Source organism: Podarcis raffonei, chromosome 8 (assembly GCF_027172205.1).
Source record: "Podarcis raffonei isolate rPodRaf1 chromosome 8, rPodRaf1.pri, whole genome shotgun sequence".
In the NCBI taxonomy this organism is placed as follows: Eukaryota; Metazoa; Chordata; class Lepidosauria; order Squamata; family Lacertidae; genus Podarcis; species Podarcis raffonei.
Genome location: NC_070609.1, coordinates 49,547,446 through 49,569,642, shown reverse-complemented (window position 1 = coordinate 49,569,642; position 22,197 = coordinate 49,547,446). Strand labels below are relative to the sequence as shown.

At 41.4% G+C, this 22,197-nt stretch overlaps 1 protein-coding gene across 5 annotated transcripts in view; it reads right to left on the bottom strand.

Moving 5' to 3' along the window:
* BANP (BTG3 associated nuclear protein) overlaps positions 1-22,197 on the bottom strand; it is a 163,590-nt gene that overhangs the window by 108,018 nt on the left and 33,375 nt on the right. For all 5 annotated transcript variants that reach the window (XM_053399945.1, XM_053399948.1, XM_053399949.1 and 2 more), the window contains exons 5-6: positions 12,223-12,345; positions 10,168-10,343 (exon numbers count right to left, since the gene is read on the bottom strand). In XM_053399945.1, coding sequence (XP_053255920.1) covers positions 10,168-10,343; positions 12,223-12,345 — 299 coding nt within the window. The remainder of the gene's footprint in view (positions 1-10,167; positions 10,344-12,222; positions 12,346-22,197) is intronic.

Below are 22,197 nucleotides of genomic sequence, written 5' to 3'. Positions count from 1 at the left end.
ATTTTTATCCCTTATATACAAGGGAACAAGAAGTCCATTTATTGTCATTGAAATAGATTCTGAAAAAAGGCATGATGGACTCTAACCTTTTTAGGAGCATCAAATTCAGCACTACTGTTTCATGAAATTTTACACTGCAGCCAAAACACTTCAGTGGATATGGCAAAAATATGTAGATGTATACATACATATCTAAATACACACAGAGAGATAAGACCAACAGATACTGGATCCTCATTCATCAAGGATGGGGGAAGTATCAAAATTATTTCCACAAAACAAAGAAAGCTGGTACTGACAAAGAAAGCACAACCCAATAGCAATCCAGATGCAGTGCTTCTTTTAGTTTTCTTCATTTAACTTCTTTATGTTTCTGATTTCCTAATTTGTATTAACAGCCAGATATTGCAGTATGTTTAAGGGGGCAGACCGGCAGACCATGGGCACAGCCAGTATTTTTGTTAGGGGGGCAGAACCTCAGTTTGCTATGTATTTTTATAGATTTTTCTTGATTGGGGTGGCAGCTGACCCTCCCTGCCCCCCCCCCAGCTACACCCATGGGGCAGACATTTGCTCACATACGTTCTGGGCCTGTAAATGCTACAGCAGCACAGGCTCCCTCTGTCTCTGAAATCAATATCCCAGATTGTTTGGGTGTGTTGACCCTCCCATAAGCAGCAGTCACTCCTCACTACTTATGCATTAGGAATGATGGAACCGATAATGCATCTCACATATAGGAAAACACAACTCTCTTGGTCTATCAAACTACAAGTCCTAGTTTAACTGCACACATTCTGTTCTATAAAACAATCTTAACCAACATGTTGTTTCCTATGCTATAACTGCTTTGCTGATTGGCTTGTGCTGGAACTCAGGTACACCAGATGTTTCTACTAAGGTTCAGACGCTTGTGCTAGCACTGGCAAGAAGAGTCAGTGCAGTTCCTCAGTGTGCAGATTATCCTCTTTGCCTGCATACTGCCCTTCATAAAGTTTTAAATCAAGACCTGCAAATAAAAGGCAGAAAGCATGCTAAATACTCGCCAAAATGTTAACAATAAGTAGTTGAAATATCTTGGGATAGACAAGAAGTCACATATTCCAACATCCTAAACATTTTATCAAACAGGTTGATAGAACTCATTTTAAGAGTCAACACTGAAGAGTAAGTGGGAGAGAAATGTCACAATGCTTATTAAGGTAATAAAAAAAAAGTTTAAGCAATATGACATTTGGCACAAAGAAATCCAGCAGCATACGGCTACGGTCTATTTCCCCAGGATTCATATCCAAAGGCTTGAACTGGCCATTAACAAATCCCTACTATTCATCAGCTGCTGCCTTGTAACCAGAACCCCAAGGCTGTTGATTGCCAAACCCCCAACACAACAAAGTTCCACACAGGAAGGCTTTGTAGCAACAAGTATCTCTGGTGCTAGGCAAACCATTGGGCTGTGACAAATATGGGGGTTCCACAGTTGCCTTCTTAATTGGAGATAGACTCTAACAGGTGCTACAAACTTGGGAGGGCAGATGAATCAAGGCACTAGCATGGAACAGAAAGGTCAGACCTGTGGCTAGGTCCGGAGAAACTGATGCAGATGAGATGCTGCCAGACGTAAGACCATGGAGACTTCTCAACAAAAAGTGCTGCCTATTCATTTTGGGCTTGCAGGTCAGCCAAGTGTTGCCATTTTGAGTACAGTCTATGAACCTTTTCCAACAGTTTTCTCCCACTGATGTCATCCATATAACTTGAAGCCGGGATGATATAAACACTACCTAGTCAGCCCAGTTTGTATGCTGAGAGCACTGAAACATGGGACTCTTCCTCAGACTGGAAGCTCACCAAAATACCTGTGACAGGGGAAAACAGCTGCTTTAAGAGCAGAAAGGCAATTCGGAGAGAACCCCTCCACCAAAAGAATTCCTCGATGGAGAATCTAAACAAGCGAGATATTCCCAAGCTTTCCCCTGACACAGTGACCAAAATTATTTTCATTGCAGTAAAATCCAGCTCTCTTCTCATGATGCATCTTTCCCCTGTAAGGTGTCGACAGGTACACCGGGAAATGGAAAAACTTATCAGGAGAATAATGGCATGAAAACAAACTGCATGAAAGTAGCTCTAGCCCTGGGTGTGGCTCTAAGCACTTGACACTCTCACTCTCTCTCTGAAGGCCATTAGTAAGAAAACCTTGAAAACATATTTCTGTTGGGTTGCCTCATCTAATCTGTGTACTTTATGCATAATTATCTTGATTGGTACTGTCGTCAATGTATACATGCTTAAAAACATAACAACAGCCCTGCATCCTTCTTCCTAGTGGGTGCCTCAGGGAATCAGGGCATGAAGGCAATAGTTCTCCTTGGTTTTATGTTCCTAGTAACTGGTATTCAGTGGCAAACTAATCTGAAGGTTCAAGATGAAAGACAGCCTAGCTGTAAACAAATCTGGGACTGCTAGATTCATTTAACACATATCCTGTCAGATAGAAGAGCAACTCCATATCTGAACAAAACTAAGGGTTGCCCATCTCAGCCACTTGTTATACTTTAAATTCCTGGCCCCAGCAAAACTACTATTTGTGAAAGAATTAACTTCGAAGTCTCATTCTTCAGTTAACTTGCCCAAATGCTCATCCCAAACGCAGCACATACAGGCCTTTCCGTGATTTCCAACCAAGCACTGGTTCCAAGTTCTACTGTAACACTGGCTGCTCGTCTGTTCAATGTATTATCTTTGGCCAAGACAAATGGATTGCTGGTGACTTAATTGTTTTTTTCCTTACATTGTAGAGAAGATTTATGAAACTGACAAACTCTTCAAAAATGATCAAGAAAACAAATCCAAGGAAAATGATCTCAACCTTAGGAAACTGGGAACGCAAATTATTTTGGCAAAACAATATCACCCAAAGGGTTCTAAACATATGGAATGAGTTACCACCAAAGGTCCACTGGAAGAAGCACCATGGCACTCTTGGGACCATGGAATTCATTTGCAGTAAACATCGTGAGGACATGTGGGGATAAGAAGGTCCAAAAAAACCACAAGTGCGCCCAGGGATCCACTGACAAGATTCACTTCCTATGTTCCCCTGATGCCTATAAAAGTTTCACCTGACAGAAAATGAAATAGAACACAGCTGGGGATGGGGGGGGGAGAGATTGAATTTAATGCAAATGCAAACATGAGGCAAGTAAAACCGATTTCAGTTTTATAAAGAAATAGAGTTTTCCCCAAACAAACCATTTTACTAACTCACTAACTATAAGGAGATTCACCTGAAGATAAAGTGTTATGCTTCCACCCAACAATTGCATCCAAGGAAAACGAAGTGTGAGGTAAGTAATTCTCAGATAACAAAGTTTTCAACTGTTGTTCAGTTGCAACAGGCTTCTGTTTGGCAGTGCTTTTTACCTCTATCAAAAACACAAGGAAGTTTCCTGCCGGCTGGAGTTTCAACTATACTATTCATTTAGACAAGAGTAGTGATAATGAAGACTTTTGGAATTATTGTCTTGTAGCCCAGTCACTCTGTAGTGGGCACTCTGGGAAAAGAATTCAAGATTAGCAGTTAACAGGAAGAAATTCCAATGCAATCCCATGAGAGGCAAGAGAGGGTCTCTCCATCAGGACAAACATAATACATCCATCCCAACATGTGCACACAACAGCAGAAAAGGTCAGGGACCAGCTCCCCACCTTCTGCTTCACAAAGTCTTCCACCAATCCACCTTCATTCTCTATCCTTCCCATTATCTATCAATGCAGGAGTGCCAGTGTTCAGAGCTTAAATAGAATGGAAACTTGAGGGAATTTGTTTTTTTAAGGAGCGCAGAAAACTGGTATAGCTCTGCTCAGAAGAGCAGCCTGTAACTATCAATTTCAGGAATGTACTAGTCTCCCATTCACTGCACTGCTGCTCCAGGGTACTCAATATAGCAGCTGTAAAATGAACACAAATCACACAAAAATCACCAAATCTTTCCCCATTTCCTAGCAAACTGAAGTCTCAAATCATGTTTGTGTGAACAATATTGGGTAGTTTTGTTCAGCTTACTGAGTTGATTCCTTATTTCTACTATTGTCTGCTATTACTATGCTATTGTCTTCCCAGTTCCGGAGATCTCAGTCTCATTCTTTGCTGTATTAGCATTAAAATGTAAAAGCCACCATTACTGAGAAGGGAGATTTTCTCTCTTTGCAACTGAGGAATTATTTCAAATATATTAAAATTCTCCACAGATGGGCTGCTAAATTGCACAACTCTGCTTTCAAGAACGCATACTTATATAATGGTTAGGTTTGTCATCTGCATGTCTGGAATCAATCAGAAAGTCCAACTGCAGTGTTTAATTAGCTGAACAATGGTCACCAAGTCTGTTTCTACAAACACTAATAACTTTCCCTATTTGGCTAATATTTTCCATTTGTTTCAATTGTTTTAAAAAATATTAGATCAATCAGCATTTGCTTATTTTTATAAATGAAACTACATCTTAAAACTGTGATGCTCATCACAATCTGATTTCTTCATCACGCAGCAAACTCTCTAAAGTATAAAAGAAGTTATCTGCAGTCGCTCAACACAGACCATATTCCGAAGGCTACTAGGAATGCTTATGAGCAGACTGGCCAGAGCACCTGCTGTTTGAATATCCCAGCTTGCAGGCAGCTAGACATTTAATGTAATTGGATAAGACTGAGAGCTATTTGCCTATTGGGGCTGCGCCGGTATCTCAAAGGCCATATAACCCTGTCCAGCAGCTCAATCTCAAAAGCTAAATAACCCCCAGCCAGGATGGATTACAGTAGACCATACTCCAATTCCAGCTCCCAAACTAGGCTGCCATGAAGTTGCAAGACCACTGCCATGGCTGTCCCCACCATCACCATGGAAAATGGTACAACAGGAAGTGGATCTGACCTGTTGCCAATCTCCAACATACAATATATCAGGGTTGCAACCAATGTTAGTTCTACTTAGAGTAGACTCCATGAAATTAATGGACTAACCTTGGCCCATTAATTTCAATAGATCTACTCTGAGTAGACCTTAGTACAGCCAACAGGTCTTGAGGTCACACGGATGAACTAGCTTCCAAAGCCAACATTACACATCCCCTTAATTCTACCACCCCTCTTTTCAAATGTCTGCAATCACAATCACAAAATCCATATTGGTTTTTAAAAACGTAATATTCATTGTGGCCAACAGGAAGAAAAATATCCCCATGCTCTGTCTTGAACTTTAATTTCTCTAGAGTAAAGAAAAATGTTCTCTGGCTGAAAAGAGGCAAAACAAAAATGGGTTTGTTTGAATGTTTATTCTGTTTTCATCCACCAAAACGTTTGAGAAGCTCAGCCTCTGTCCACATAGATATATGCTGGAATGGCAAAATGCTTTGTTTAAATATTTGACAGGTTATGCTATAACTTGCAAGAATTATTTTTAAAAAGCAAATATTTATATAAACTAAGAATGTCTATATAATCAAAGAATGAGCAGTTTCCAAAAGACAACCAAAGCAGATGGGAGCCTACCATGCACATGGAAATAGTTGAATAATTTGTCAAGTTTCTACAAACTGTTCTTCAGAGCAGAAGGGATAGCTTTGAAAGAATACTTAATGGTTAATTTGGAAAATATTCTAACCATTACATTGCCACTTACTTAAAAACACTTCAGGGTAGAAGATGTGAATATTACATTGGTGGCTTTCTGCCACGGAAATGCAAGTACAGGTACAAGTTTCCAGCTTGGCCCCAACACATCCAAGAGGTGATGGGTTCAGAGTGGCTTCTTAAATTATTGTTCATATAGAACAATCAGGGTGCATGGTGGTTTATAGAGAAATGACAAGAAGTCAGGCCTCTGTCCTGAAGAGGTTACAATCTAAAATTCAACATTCTCCACAATCCTTTTTATGCACCACGCACAAATGGAGGCTTGTAAATTTGGGAATTCACCAAATCTTCAGTAACAGCCAGAAGAAATGCACAGAATTTTAAGTTGTCCAGACATTTTGCCAAGAGGGATAAAAAGTGGGGGTCTTTTTATTTGTTTCTTAGGCTGCAATTTTGTAGACACTTACCTGGGAGTGAGCCCCAGTGAATTTAGTAGAATTCACTTCTCAAGAGACATATATATCATTTTCTCTTTGTGTGTATTAATATTAAAATTAGAAAACCCGGAGCCCTCATTGGAAAATCTTCTTGAGGTAAGTGATAAATGTATTAAATACATAAAATAAGAATAAATTTAAAGGTGAAGGTTACAATAGAAACATATAAACCAGTGGTTTTCAACCAGTGTGCCGTGGCACCCTGGGGTGGCTTGAATGATGGTCAAGGGTGCCGCGGGCAACACTGGCCTCCTTCCCTTCCTTTTGTTGGGCCATTAAGGCTCTGGGCATCTTCTTCCCAGGCCCCTGTGTGGTGGCATGATGAGGCACCTCTTTTTGAGGTAGGGGGACTGCCAAGGGGAGGGGGGAGGAGGCTGAGGGAACACTCCACAAGGGAGGGTGTTCAAAAAGGGGTGAGGGGCTGCCGCCTCTGCAGGCAAGGGGCGACATAACTGGCCTTTTGAGGCTCGGAGTATGTTTCTTCACAGGGGTGCCACAGAAAGAATGTAGCTGGTCAAGGAAACAGTGGACTCAAAAAGGTTTAAAACCTCTGATATAAACTATTTTAAGGTACTAAGCTGTATCATGCCTATAAAAATCATTAAAAAATAGGTTGATTGGGTTGGTTTACAAACACTTTTAAAGTGACATCATTTTCCAGGTTTCAAAGTGGTGAAGAAAATGACCCCTTATCTATAAAATACCACTAACACATGTGCACGCTCGCACACAGACACACACACAGAGAATGTTTTCAAGTTCACTTGACATAGAGCTCCCCCTGCAGTATAAAATAATGCTATATAACTGTTGGTTTTAAAAGCACTGCTTTGTACTGATTAGTAAGGAAAAAAATACTCTCATCTGCTTCTAGCACCCCAGTTAAGTGTTACCCTGCTTTTTAATAAGTAGTTGTTAACTAATATAGACCCCCCCAAAATAAGCAGGGCATTTGATGAGTTCAGTATAAGCAATCCAAGGCTAGTAAATGACTTTACCTGTTTCATCTTCTTAAAACCAATCTGAAACCTTGTTTCAGAAATCAACTGAAATGCACATGATTCCTTTGACGTGACAGATTATGCTCCGTACTCTGTGTCCCTACATGTTTATTTGGACCACAACATCTTCCTATTCATTAGCAAAGAAATGAACATTTTGTGACCAAATCAGAACTTTCTTCAGCCATTTTAACCTTAACTCTTCCTTGCACATCCTGGTGCATTTTGCAAATAGCTATCCCAAATTTAAAAGCAACTTATGATGCAGCACTGGAGGCCACGTGGGGGGGGTGGGAGAGAGAGAGAGAGAGAGAGAGAGAGAGAGAGAGAGAGAGCGTGCTAGTCATACCTTTCCCTTTATCTCCAGTGCTGAGGCAGAAGTGGTGTGGCTTTTATAGCCTAAAACCATACTACCAACACACAAGAGGGAGATATCAGCAGGTTTGGGGAAATCCAGAAGTTTGCATAGGTATACAAAAATATCTGGGGAGGGGGACCTAGACGAGAGAGACCCCTAATACAGTGAGGACTGAGCATGTTCCATGGGACCAGAAAGCTGTCTGACTGCTGGCAAAGGGAAATCAGGAAACCAGGCAGGAGGGAGAATGAAATCTTGTATACTGAATGAGGAAACTGAATAGGCCCGACCTACACTTCTCTGCAACCATTTGTTCAGTTTGGTCAAGGTCAGTCCCAGTTTTCCTTCTGAATGATGGGTCTGTTGTAGTGTTTCTCTCACATTTCTGTCATGATAGACACGGTAAACTACACGGCACATTATGTGTGTTAAGCTATGCCCAGTAATTTGACATGCACTGAATTTATCTTCTGAGCCTTCTCTACAGCTAAGCAAAGTCGCCTCTTTTAAGGCAAGAAACACAAGGGTGGGGCCTGGAGGGCAATTCCTATAACTAATCTTTGTTCTCAAAGTGTTCATAAATCTTGGTGTGAGCTTTACTGGATGGATGTCCCAAAGGCGGTTTCACCAGCATTTATATATACAAGATTCCTATTAAAAGTCCAACATCTGTCTGCATGAAAATCTGTGCCAAAGAATCATGTTGAAAAGGTCAGACTGCTACAACCTCTTTTTACTCCATTAGAAATTGCTTCCCTTAAATAAACAGCTGAGAGAATTACTCAAAATTATTGCCTTTTCCAATATATACTGCGGGCAGAAAATTTTAACTGTAGTCTACTGCTTAGAAAATTTGACTACAACGTGACAAGCATCCCAATTCTCATAAGGAAGTGGGGGAGGAGATCCTGTTCATATTTGAGCTTTTTCAAAAGACATAAAACATTCCACCAATTTTCTTAAGTATTATTTACTCCTGAGTTTTAAAATGTTCCCATGGACTGGAATGAAGAATTTGAATTTTGCTTCTGTGGTTACACCTTCATTATGGGGATGGGGGCACACCACCATTCAGAAACATCTTTAATGACAAATTCTTCACTCCAGTTCATTCACCACCATCCTCCTCTCTGCCACCCACAACACATCTTGCTGCAGTTATTTATCACCACACCTCTTAACTTTAGAATCCCACAAGAGTCACCTTCTGATCATAGTCCTAACAAGATCATCTATGCATCAATCCCTGGCAACCTCTTAATACTTCAAGGGACAAAGCAACTGCATTAAGTGCTAATGACTGGCTGGCTCTCCAGTTACCTGAGATACCTCTGTATCTAGCCCATCTGCCACAACTGTTCTAGGCTGTACCACTCCAGTAAGGGCTCCTCCATACAGAAAATGGGTATGGTAGGAAGAATAGTAAAAGCCTAGTCTTCTTCTCAACATGAGAGTTTTATCCATGAAGGAACACTTTGTGTACGAAGAAGGAACACTATCATGGAAGGCCCCCTCCCCAACCCAGACACAGACTGACTGCCTCAAATTACACAAGGCTGCTCCTCTCAGTTGCCACACTCTGTATTGTTTGCCACGTCTATTGATTGCTGCACCTATTTTTCATTTGGAATTATATATGGACTCAATATACAATGCAAAAAAAAAAAAGGATTATTAGAGACATATTCCAAATGGTTGCATTCCAGCAATGTTGATTTTCAGATATTTGAAGACCAGAACAGAGTTTTGGAAACTAAGAAATTGCTGACAAGGCTATCCTATAAACAATACATTTTTGATGGGAATTTCCTGTTTTTAAAAATATTGTTTAGAGTTGCCAAAGTAACTGTTTACTTTCAGAAGAGTTCCACATTAACAGAAGGGCATAATGAGTTACAGGAGGCAGCATGCTGGTACATTATGTTGCTTCTTAGAGAAATGAAGCTGTTTTCATAGGACTGTGTTTCAACTCTAGGCACAACCACAGAATTAAGTCACAGTTCTGAAAGCCTTATATATTTTTTGAAATCAAGTGTTCTTGATCTGTTAGACTACCAGAATCACTTGAAAAAATTATTCTGTTCTGGATATGTCCCAGGAACACAACGCCTGTTTGGACCAATAAGAGCAAGTAATGAAAAAAAGCTGGATGCTTAAGTCTGACACTGCTTCGTATGCAGTGTTTGTTATAATATCTGCCACTTTAAAAACTACAGAACATAGAGTACGGGTGACATCAAACCCTAGTGGAAGGGGGTGAATTTCCCTGGCATTTTAGGAGCTGCCCATCACCTGCTGCTCGAAGAAAACAAAGCAATACATCCCCCAATTGGCAGTTTAAGAAATAAACAGAGAACACATCAATACACTTTAGTACAGTACTATTCAGTTAACCCAGTGCTCCTTGAACAAAACCAGGGCAAATAGTTCTTTAGATGCTAATGCCATTTGAAAAAGAGCAAGTGGGGACCGCAGGTGTGCTAAATACAAGAGTGCTGCAGACTACAAGCCAAAAATGGGGAGGAAAGGCAACTATAAAGTTTTTTTGAAACAGGAAAACTACTTTGTGCATGCCTCTCCTAGAACAGAAAGATTGCACCCTACCAGACTGTTACGGCTCCAACATTCAAATCAGCCCTAATTTGGACAAAGAACTTAACTATTATCTGCTTACCTTCAGAATTCAGTGTAATAAGGGTAACATTGTTCCCAATATTCTGGCTTCCTAACTGGCCACTGTTGGAAACCGAGTCACTGGCTTCAGAACCACTCTCCCCATCCTCATTATGGCTGTCTTCATGCCCCGGCACCTTCACAACAATGGTATTCTGCCTCCGTCCAGGAACAGCACTGAGGAAGTGGGAGAAATTCATACAATTTGAGGAAATCATATTTGCACAGCTTTACTGATTTCAGCATGGTGCTACAGAACACTAAGTTTATCAAGTGAGTTTTCTATGTAACAGGAGGACAGCAACATGTATAGGAAAACAAGACTATAGGAAGCTGCCTTATAACAAATCAAATCATTGGTCCATCTAGCTCAAGACTGCCTATCCTGAGTGCCAAAAACTCTCCAGGAATTCAGACAGGGAATCTCTCCCAGCCCTACCTGGAGATGCCAGGCATTGAATCTGGACCTTTTGCATGAAAAGCAGGTACGCCTCAATGCCTTCCACATGTGCTGTGTCAGGATGATTTTGGGTATCACATGGCAGGACAGAATTTCAAGCAAAGATAATAGAATCATAGAGTTGGAAGGTCCATGAGTGTCATCTAGTCCAACCCTCTGCAATGCAGGAATCTTCTGCTCAACATGGGGCTCAAACACATGACCCCAAGAGTCTCATGCTCTACCGACAGGCTATCTCCGAAGCCCACATTCCCAGCACATTCACACTTCTGTTTCAGTGACGTCTACACTGGCTTGGTGATGTACACAGAACAGAAGATGACAGGATCCCCAAGGGTGTGCTCTACAGGGAACTGGCTTCAGGCACCAGGCCCACTAGCAACTCTGTGTTACAAAGATGCCTGCAAATGTGACAAGGCGGCTAGCAGCATCAACCACAACATGTGGGAATCCCTTGCAGACAACTGCAGTGCCTGGAGACAGGTCATGTATCCAAAGCAGTGACCAGAGGAGGAATGAGCACCAGAAGGAGTGCAAAGAGAAGAAACACTGCGGTGCATCTGTAGCAGCACATCCCGTATCAGTCTCTACAGCCACGGAAGGCACTGCAACCTTCCAACAGTTTGACTTCACCCCAAAAGGCGCACTCCTCCATTGTCTCCTGAGACAGACATATGCCAACAACATACTATATAAAGGAACTCAAAATATAAACTCTGAATATATTTTATTTTGTTAGATTTCTATCCTGCCTTTCAATCTTGAAGATGACCCAAGGCATATGCCCCCACCCAAAACCTTGGCTCTCAGTAGATCCTTGTAGCTATTCCCTTCAGCTTTCATCCTGCAGGCAATCAGGTGGTCCATTGCCTGACTGGGTGATCCTTGCTCCTTTGCCTGAAGGCTGCAAGTGTTTTTACTGTCCAAGGGCAGAGAGGGAGCAGCTGTGCCAGAGGTGAGCTGCTCTGTTGCCTTTGCTGTGCTCTTTTTATTCACTTTCCTTTAGGCAAACCAGAGTCTTAAGCTCAGTCTAAAAAGCACTTTATCTGGGCCATATTAGTTGGTTGTTAATACTGAGCTTATGGTTAGAAATCTGACAGGTTTGCTGTGGTTGGAATATTACTGTATTTTAATATGCTGGTTTTATTGTACAGGGATATCTGCACTGTTGTAAACAGCTCTGGAATCATATTTCATGAAGGACAGTATAGAAATAATTTAAAAATACATCAATAACATAACATACCATACCATGGTATGTCACATGCATATATCAACTCATCCAGAAGAGCATTTTCTCTGCAATACTGCAAACATAAATACATTCATGTAATGTCCATGGCCCTGAGCACAACAACTGAATAGCAAGCAAATGAACTCCAATATAGGGAGCTAAAATAATTCTAGGGCACTAAGTTGCAAGGGTATGTCTCACATCCCTTCCACTCCTTTAAACCTCACAACAATTCACCCTGGAGAGCCTCTGCCAGTTCAGTGTAGACAATATTGAGTCAGGTGGACCAAAGGCTTGACTCAGTATAAGGAAATTTCCTATGTACACTGAGGGAAGAGCATTGCTTAGTTGCAATTACTAACGTGCTAAGGATGTTTTCCAGTGAATCCGCTGATCTAGTCAATGGCTCTTCCTGTCCTACCATCTTGGCTACAATCGAATTCTGGCGATCATTGTTGAGGATTACTGTAGTCTGAGGGACGACACTGTAAAGACAATAAATGTAGAGGAAAGAAGAATAAACAGAATGAAAGTCAAAAGCTCTTCTGCCATTCATTAAGCCACACTTGGTATTTTAATGAGTTCTTCCACGGATGTGTTGGGTTATTCCCCTTCTTTGGTTTCAAAGCTGTTTACTATGTATGAGTTGTTAAAGCTTGTAATCCATCATATTTTGATCTCTGTACCATTCCTAGAACTCATAATTCTTTCAAGGGGCTGACTGTTTCTGTGGAATTATGTAATGTTTTCTGACCTCTAGCAAAATTATTCAATTTTTGTTATCAACTCAAAGTACACAAAGGGGGGGGGAGTCTGCTTGATGTTCTCCTTTCTCCTTTTCAGCTCAACACAGGAACTCCAGTTGTGGGACCCTTTAACTAAAAGAAGTAGGAAAAGTTAAGGGTCAGAGAGAAAAAGGTGAATAAAGAATTTGCAGATTTAGCTTAAGTAACGCTAAAGGATGTACTACACACAGTGTCCAGGAACTCACATGTGCTGTTGTACACATGATACTCTTGCACAAACAGTCTTCTCCATTTCATTCCAACAAAAGGGTCAACTCCAACTATGCATTCATTTGCATGCTCAAAGGAAGCCCTTTGGCTTAAAGGGGTCACAACAAAACACCACGCTTATCTGCTCTATTTCAAGTTCCCCCAGAACTTTTCAGGTATTCTACAATTTGACTTGTGAGTTTTAAATGACATTCTGAACCTTCTTTGAGACACTTTGTTGCCATTCCTTTGGATGTCCAATTCTTTATCACCCACATCCCTCAATTTCAATAAACTCAGAATGCCTGTTTAAAAAGTGTCACTTACCAAGGCTGCAATTTTTAATGAACACTCTGAATAATTAATTGCAGCAATAGAGATAAATGCAATAAAATTAAGCTTCCATTTATGGAGACCTCAGGCTTTTGCTCATTCTGTAGTTTCCTTTGAATAGAAAAATCTTTAAAATGAAAATTGATATAAAATGGGAAAGTCCTTTTTTTAAGAAAAGAACTAATTCATTTTTGTAGACCATTTTAAAGTGTGCCTGATGGCATTTAATTAACTTAAAACAACTTAAAAATGAAAGGAGAAGAAATGCCCTGATATAAGCCATTAGTAATTAATTTAACGAGCACAAAGGGTTATGGGTCCTCTGCACTGCAGAGAACGTGGTCTCACCAAGTACCACTTGTCCCCAGCCCCAGCTGTCTTTAGTTGTGCCCTTTTCCAAAGTGACACTGAATTAGGCCACATTTTTCCTTCTTCTACTCAGTAAAATCTCTGGCAAAAAGAACTTCCAAGCGACTGGAGCTACGTGCAGGATGCATTTACTCACAGCTTCATTTGTACAAACAGAGGTGCCAAGATTCAAGTTGGTGTGGAAGTTCCGTGAACGGGTGAACTTCTAAATGTAGCCATTGATACTGCATGTGCTGGAGTCATTAACAGATCTGGAGGAAAATTCTTTCAGCTGAAATGGTTCTTCACGTACACTGCTTGAATGTGCTATTCAAGTGGGAAGTTGCAGGAGTTATTGAGAAGCAGCTCTTGGGATGCAGAGGGGGAGCGTTCATGTGTGTGTGTTGCTTCAGGTATGCACAGGTGCCAAGAAGACACATGCAAGATGAGAGGGTTAGCACAAGAGACCAGTATTATTTCTTGGGTTAATGAGCTCTTTGATAACATCTGGTGAAAACTATTCCCGAAGGCCCATCAGAAATGGACATTGTGGCTTTGGAGGTTTATCTCCCAACTTGCCAGGGTCAGGTGTTCAGGATAGGATAGTTTGAGATGGTTTCAGTCTTTAGTCAGAGGCAAAATCCAGAATATGACTATGCATAAAACATTTGGGACAGAACTATCTAAGATGTAGGCAACAAAATCAATTCAGACATAGATCAGACATAAAACTAAACATGTTGCATGCAGTGAGTTTGGGACTTCTGGCAGTTCCTGCAGCCAAGCTGGTGCCAAATGTATTGCTCTGCTTTCCTTTGAACCACATCAGAGAGACCAAGAGGCCTTTTTGTTATCTGGGCAGTCCAGGACCTCCATCCACACTGCAAAGGCTTGCGCCTTGCGGAGGTCACTTCTGTGCTGCTAATGCAGCAGCATCCCTGGAGGTGCACTCCACTGTCTCTTGAGAAAGGCAGATGCCAACATTGTGTCTGAAAGCAAGCACATCCTAATTGCACAGGGCTTGGTATTATTTTTAAGAAGACTGGAATGCTTAAGTCTACATGATATGCATATCAGTTGCTTAAGTTGGGTTCTCAAGCTTCTGCCAAGATTCTTTTTCCTGTACATATAACTGTACTATCTGATGGATACAAAGAACTTGACCCAAAGAAGCAATTTGCATTCAAAGGCTTTTTTTTTTTTTTTGGTAAAACAGATATTAAAAGGCAAACACAATTAGCTACAAACTACAAACAAAATAGTTAACACACATGAGCAAAAAACTAAAAATATATTGATTAAACAAAATCCTGTAGATAGTTAAGAGTGTTAAAACTAATTACATATCATGCCACACATGGTAGAAGGAACAACCTAAATCAGATAGAGCAGGATGTGGTGAAAGCAATTCTACCTTTTAACAAAACAAAGCATAAAACCACAACAAACAAACAAACACAAACAAACATGCCCTCCCCCCCCCAAAGAATCAGAATAAAGGTTAATTGCAGGTGGTATCAGATCTTTAAAAAATATTTCTCAGTTAGAAGAAGAAGATTCCACTGATCATAGGAAGGTCAGCCAGAAGGCCTGTCATCTGAGCTAATCAGCATCAACTAAAAACATTTCTGTCTGTACAAACCCAATGTAAGAAGGTTCTTCCTAGAAGAGCTGCCAGCACAGCTTCACCAAAATAACTTGGGAATTGGAAACATTTGGAAGCAAACTACAGAATGGAGGAAGAGAAAGACACACAACATTGCATTCAGACAGAGGACATTGTTCAGTCCTTCAGTATATACTGAAAAATTTGAGACGTCTGTTTATTCTGGATATACTAACTACAAACACTTTTAGAATAAGCTGTATTGCTCATGGGTGATATCCAAGTGGTGCAAGTGGAATGGACTTCTGCTCAGGCAACATTACTTTTCTTCCTCTCCTCTGCTCTATGCGCTTCCTAAATCTGCTCAGGAGAGCTGGAGGATCCTACAGATCCAATGGCAGGGGCACAGGGTTGCAATAGGGAAGAGAAGAAGGGGGATGGGTTTGCACAATATGGGATATTTTTCTATGTCTCAGTATGAGGAAAAATGCAAAATAAAGCACAGGTTTATTAAAAGCATAAATGCCTCAACCAGTTATTTATGCCATTAATAAAGTTGTGGGACTTGGCATTTCATGCTCTCATATTTTGGCCTCTGTTTTGAAAAAGTGTTTGTACTTCACAAATAAGTTCCTGCCAGAGGTAAGTTTTAACATGGAAAGAGCATGTGTGACTCATATCCATCACCATCAGCATTTCGCTTTTCTTGGCCAACAACCTGTCACTTACCCAGGAGGCAGCCAGTAAAAGAAGAGGGCTGTTGGCACCCTCCAGACTGCATTACTCTGGAAGAGAAGGAATTGGGTGAGGCAGAAGGAAACCAGAAGGAAACCAGAAGGAACCAACTGACATTTCACCTCCCTCAAGGTAAATGATCAAAGGAGTTGGGTCAGGCTGGTGTTATGGGAAAACTCACACAGGAACACTTTGGGCAAGGAGCTGATTCCTCTCACAGCTCAGATCAATGGGCTATTTATAGAAATACTTCGCCGGGTGAAAGAGATGAAGGAGGGGCAGCGAGATTTCCAGGACCTGGCTTGAAATGTATTCTTTGTTCATTCTTTATAAACACAATCCTAGATGCACTCACATCAAAAATGCAGTACAGTGGATACACGCCTTTCCTTAAACACAGTTACAAGTACAGTCCGTTTTCCTTTTTTACTGTTGTTTTTATTTCTTGGGTTACAAAAGTACATGCATTGTCTCTATTTTCAAGACTGTATACACACACACACACTTTCACGGGTGACCAGTGAAACTGTTTCATTACTTACACCACGCTCACAAATTAATTGACTTGCTATATTGCTTCTCAGTGTCTGCACCAGTTGTCAGTGCCCATATCTGTATGCAATACTAGATAATATAATTTGAGCCAACTGTTTTTGCTAGGCTTGTAGAGTACCAGCTTTGTTTGCTCCGATACTGACCACAGTTCTAGCTGACATTAGCATCAGAATGAGATGGTAGCACAAGAGCTGGGGATTTATTTTATTATATTTTTTTCCAACGTCCTGACATATATGTAAATATATGAAAAGATACCACTTGTGAGGAGTAGCAGTGGCAACAGCAGAAGAGAGCTACAGCCTGCATGTCCATCTTTGGGCTTCTCAGAGGAATCTGACTGGCCACTAAGGGAATCAGGATATTAGGCTAGACAGACCTTGCGTCTGATGCAGCAGGGCTCTTGTGACCTGCCCACACAGTTTTCAATCAATACCATTTCTGAAAGCTTGCATTAATAAACATGTAAAAACAATTCAAAGGCCCCCATTAGCAAGAAGCTAAGCACCTCAGGGGGACGCGGGTGGCGCTGTGGGTTAAACCACTGAGCCTAGGACTTGCCGATCAGAAGGTCAGCGGTTCGAATCCCCGCGACGGGGTGAGCTCCTGTTGCTTGGTCCCTGCTTCTGCCAACCTAGCAGTTCGAAAGCATGTCAAAGTGAAAGATAAATAGGTACTGCTCCGGTGGGAAGGTAAACAGTGTTTCCGTGCGCTGCTCTGGTTCGCCAGAAGTGGCTTAGTCATGCTGGCCACATGATCCGGAAGCTGTACGCCGGCTCCTTCAGCCAATAAAGCGAGATGAGCACCACAACCCCAGAGTCGGCCACGACTGGACCTAATGGTCAGGGGTCCCTTTACCTTTACCTTTTAAGCACCTCAGGAGAAAAAGATTCTACCCCTGCTCTCTCCCTGAAGAGCTAGCTTTCTACTTATAGGCAGATTTCCCACACACATCTGCATTCTGAAGAGACACAATCTTCTCTACTACTTCATTCTGTTGCATATAGAGACCAGCCCTAAGAGGCAGGTCCTTTTCATGTTCCAACATGGGGTGCGGGGGGTTGCAGATCTATTAAGATTATGTGGCCATGGCCTTCAAGCTGCAAAAGGACAGAGAAAAGAGGCAATGCTTCAGATATCCCCAGGCTATGGATGTGGGAAACTGAAGCCAAGGGAGACAATTGCCTTCTAAAGGATCACAAGTATACAAGCCCTACACAAATGAGGGCGTCCTTTAAGTGGCAGCACAAATCATGGTGGAAGGACAACTGCACTGGAAAAACCTTCACAGTGCTTGATTTCATTAGCATGACTGGTCTCCCTGGTTGCAGCTGATTGAATAGGTGGGGCAAACAGTGTTTGTGCTTGCCAAACGCAGCTCTTAATTTCACACCTTGAAACTTCACTTTGGATCCCAAGTATCTGGAGCATCACAACAAGGCAGACATTATAATGATAGCCTATGTGATCATTAAAGTCACTTTATGGTCAGAAGCCAAAACATACCAGCCATCCTCCCAATGTGACTCATGAACTTGAAAGATTTATGAAGTTGTGGTCAATTTGCAAAACGAACAGGCAAAAAAGCAGCATTTATTAAAACAGCAAAAACAGTCCGAGTATGTTTCTAAAAAAGCACCTTTCAGTTCCGATATGCACAAAAAACTGTGGCTTTCTCTAAGCTACAGAAGACATTTATACTGGGGTTTATCCCCTCAGCCCTAGCTCTACAAAGAGTCCCTTTGAATGGGCAGACAAGCACATAGGGATGATTTAATGGTTTCAAGTCCAACTTCACCAACCAATACGGAAAGCCTGTTTAAATAAAGTCTGTTGCGGTTTGTTTTCCTCTGGGGGAGGCCATTTAACACAGAGGCATTGCCCACTGTAACCATTCATGAAAAAAATGCTGCATTCAATTGCAAAAGGTTCATTTATGGAGCAATTGTCCGGCTGATGCTTCTATGACTCACAGATCCCAAGACTGGGAAAGAGAAGCTTGCTGCTGTTTTACAATACCTAGATATTGGTTTAAGAAAAAAAGAACTTGCTCATACATGCCCTGTTATGAGCTGTTATTTTTAAACATGGCCAAAAAGCTTTGATAATGAAATTTACATCCCTAAATGTAAAGGTCTCTAAATAACCCTTTGGCCCCAGCTTTTAATGCAGGCTATGAAGCTGGTAAAGAAGAGAAATAAACCTGGACAATGTCCATGTTGAGGTAAGTCAGCTTTTTTATTTCTTCGTTTTTAACATTTGTTAGTTGATTTATCGTGCTCAGGGCAACCCAAAGCAACTTACCACTTATTTAGCACTCTGTGAGGGTATACGTGTGTGTGTGCACGCGCATGCGCGCACACATGCAGGTAACACTCCACATCCATCCTTTCCAGTCATAATTTATATAAAGGCTCTCCTCAGTCTTATTCTTAAAGGACACCCCTACTGTCATGCACCCCAACTTGCTACAAGGTGGCTTTTAAAGCTTGCATTTTCAACCTGATCCCCATATGCAAAAATTATACATGCCAAGTATTTTGAGCTCATAAGTGCCAAAGGTTCAGCTTTATATATAATACTTTTCTGCCCCCTTCTGTTTACTATTAACTAAACCAAGAAAAATCTCATGCAACTCATTGAATTTGAGAACAATGCTCTCAAACATTTACTAAAATATCCAGAATTACCAGCATAGAGGTCAATTCCAAAATGATGGTTTCCGGTATCTTCACTTGTACTTTGCACTATGGACCTCACTGATATGGATGCAAGTTCCATAAGAATAATATGGCTTGCACATGAAGTTTCTAGATCATACCCCAAAATCAAACATGTGGTGAAGCTGCTAAGTACCCTAAAATGGTGTGTTTTGTTTTAAAGGGCACAGCAAATGGAAGCCAGCATGAGTCAGTGGCTAAAGTGTTAGATCTCTTTAAAACAAAGGAGATGACAACTTAACAGAGATTAGACCTCCTTGCTCATATATATATATATATATATATATATACTGCAAAAAGTCACACTTCTATAAACATGTGCACAACCTATGGCAATGCACTGCATACTTTGCAAAGAGAGATGCCATCTCCTCTCTAGAAACAGTCTTCAACCCCCTTAATCTGAATTACTGAACATCTGCTCCATTCTTTGGGACCTCAAAATAGACAGAAGGGAGCTCAAACACACACACCCCATACACAAATTCCCTCATAAGGAGTATAATGTGGCAATCAGTCCTTCCACAGGAATGTGTATAGGATTTGATGTTGTTTAGTCGTTTAGTCGTGTCCGACTCTTCGTGACCCCATGGACCAGAGCACGCCAGGCACTTCTGTCTTCCACTGCCTCCCGCAGTTTAGTCAAACTCATGCTGGTAGCTTCGAGAACACTATCCAACCATCTCGTCCTCTGCCGTCCCCTTCTCCTTGTGCCCTCCATCTTTCCCAAAATCAGGGTCTTTTCCAGAGAGTCTTCTCTTCTCATGAGGTGGCCAAAGTATTGGAGTCTCAACTTCAGGATCTGTCCTTCCAGTGAGCACTCAGGGCTGATTTCCTTAAGAATGGATAGGTTTGATATTCTTGCAGTCCATGGGACTCTCAAGAGTCTCATCCAGCACCATAATTCAAAAGCATCAATTCTTCGGCGATCAGCCTTCTATATGGTCCAGCTCTCACTTCCATACATCACTACTGGGAAAGTGTAAAGGATTTGTTGTTGTTGTTGTTTAGTCGTTTAGTCGTGTCTGACTCTTCGTGACCCCATGGACCAGAGCACGCCAGGCACCTCTGTCCTCCACTACCTCCCGCAGTTTGGTCAAACTCATGCTGGTAACCTTGAAAACACTATCCAACCATCTCGTCCTCTGTCGCCCCCTTCTCCTTGTGCCCTCCATCTTTCCCAGCATCAGTGTCTTCTCCAGGGAGTCTTCTCTTCTCATGAGGTGGCCAAAGTACTGGAGCCTCAGCTTCACGATCTGTCCTTCCAGTGAGCACTCAGGGCTGATTTCCTTAAGAATGGATGCGTTTGATCTTCTTGCAGTCCATGGGACTCTCAAGAGTCTCCTCCAGCACCATAATTCAAAAGCATCAATTCTTCGGCGATCAGCCTTCTTTATGGTCCAGCTCTCACTTCCATACATCACTACTGGGAAAACCATGGCTTTAACTATACGGACCTTTGTTGTCAAGGTGACGTCTCTACTTCTCAAGATGCTATCTAGGCCTGTCATTGCCCTTCTCCCAAGAAGCAGGCGTCTTTTAATTTCGTGGCTGCTGTCACCATCTGCAGTGATCATGGAGCCCAAGAAAGTAAAATCTCTCACTGCCTCCATTTCTTCCCCTTCTATTTGCCAGGAGGTGATGGGACCAGTGGCCATGATCTTCGTTTTTTTGATGTTGAGCTTCAGACCATATTTTGCGCTCTCCTCTTTCACCCTCATTAAAAGGTTCTTTAATTCCTCCTCACTTTCTGCCACCAAGGTTGTGTCATCTGCATATCTGAGGTTGTTGATATTTCTTCCGGCAATCTTAATTCCAGCTTGGGATTCATCCAGCCCAGCCTTTCGCATGATGTATTCTGCATATAAATTAAATAAGCAGGGAGATAAAATACAGCCTTGTCGTACTCCTTTCCCAATTTTGAACCAATCAGTTGTTCCATATCCAGTTCTAACTGTAGCTTCTTGTCCCACAGAGAGATTTCTCAGGAGACAGATGAGGTGATCAGGCACTCCCATTTCTTTAAGAACTTGCCATAGTTTACTGTGGTCGACACAGTCAAAGGCTTTTGCATAGTCAATGAAGCAGAAGTAGATGTCTTTCTGGAACTCTCTAGCTTTCTCCATAATCCAGCGCATGTTTGCAATTTGGTCTCTGGTTCCTCTCCCTCTTCTAAATCCAGCTTGCACTTCTGGGAGTTCTCGATCCACATACTGCTTGAGCCTTCCTTGTAGAATTTTAAGCATAACCTTGCTAGCGTGTGAAATGAGTGCAATTGTGCGGTAGTTGGAACATTCTTTGGCACTGCCCTTCTTTGGGATTGGGATGTAGACTGATCTTCTCCAATCTTCTGGCCACTGCTGAGTACAGTTTGATAATCACACAAATTGAAAACCAATTCTCCTGATTTATGAAAGCTAGATCAATTCTGCTTCCACCTTACTATTTGCTATTCCTGACTGTTCAGGATGGATCACAATCCTTCTAAAGGAACATCAGAACTCAAACATCTCTGGTTTTGTTGCTTTCATATTTCTTCTTTTCTGGTTATAGTTATCACCTTGTTAATTTACGTTCTTCTTTGAAATCTTTTATAAAGTTTTGTGGCTTGCAGAGATGTTAAGATTTTACAAGATCTTTTTACAATAATCGTTTGCAACATGAAGCTTGTTATTGTTCTTTGCCTTAAGATACGTGATTAAAAATTCAGATACAATCCCTTTAGTCCGGCCCCCCAAGCCATGTATAAAAAAACCTGGCAAGTTGCATTTGATCTTATTATTTATCTATCAGTTGCTTGAAGCACTCGACTTGTTACATGAAGCCTTCAACAATCCTAAAATAAATGGCTTATTAGAAAACAATAGCAGCTGGCTTCGAAAACATGGAGTAAATGCAGTTCAGATCTCGGTCAGTTCAAGAAGGTTTGACAAATGTAATTCTGCAATGTGTTCACATGAATGATTGGACTCCACTATCAGTCCCATAAGCAGCATTGGCTTTAATTCTTAATTCTATAAACTGACCTTGTGAAACTCAACACCA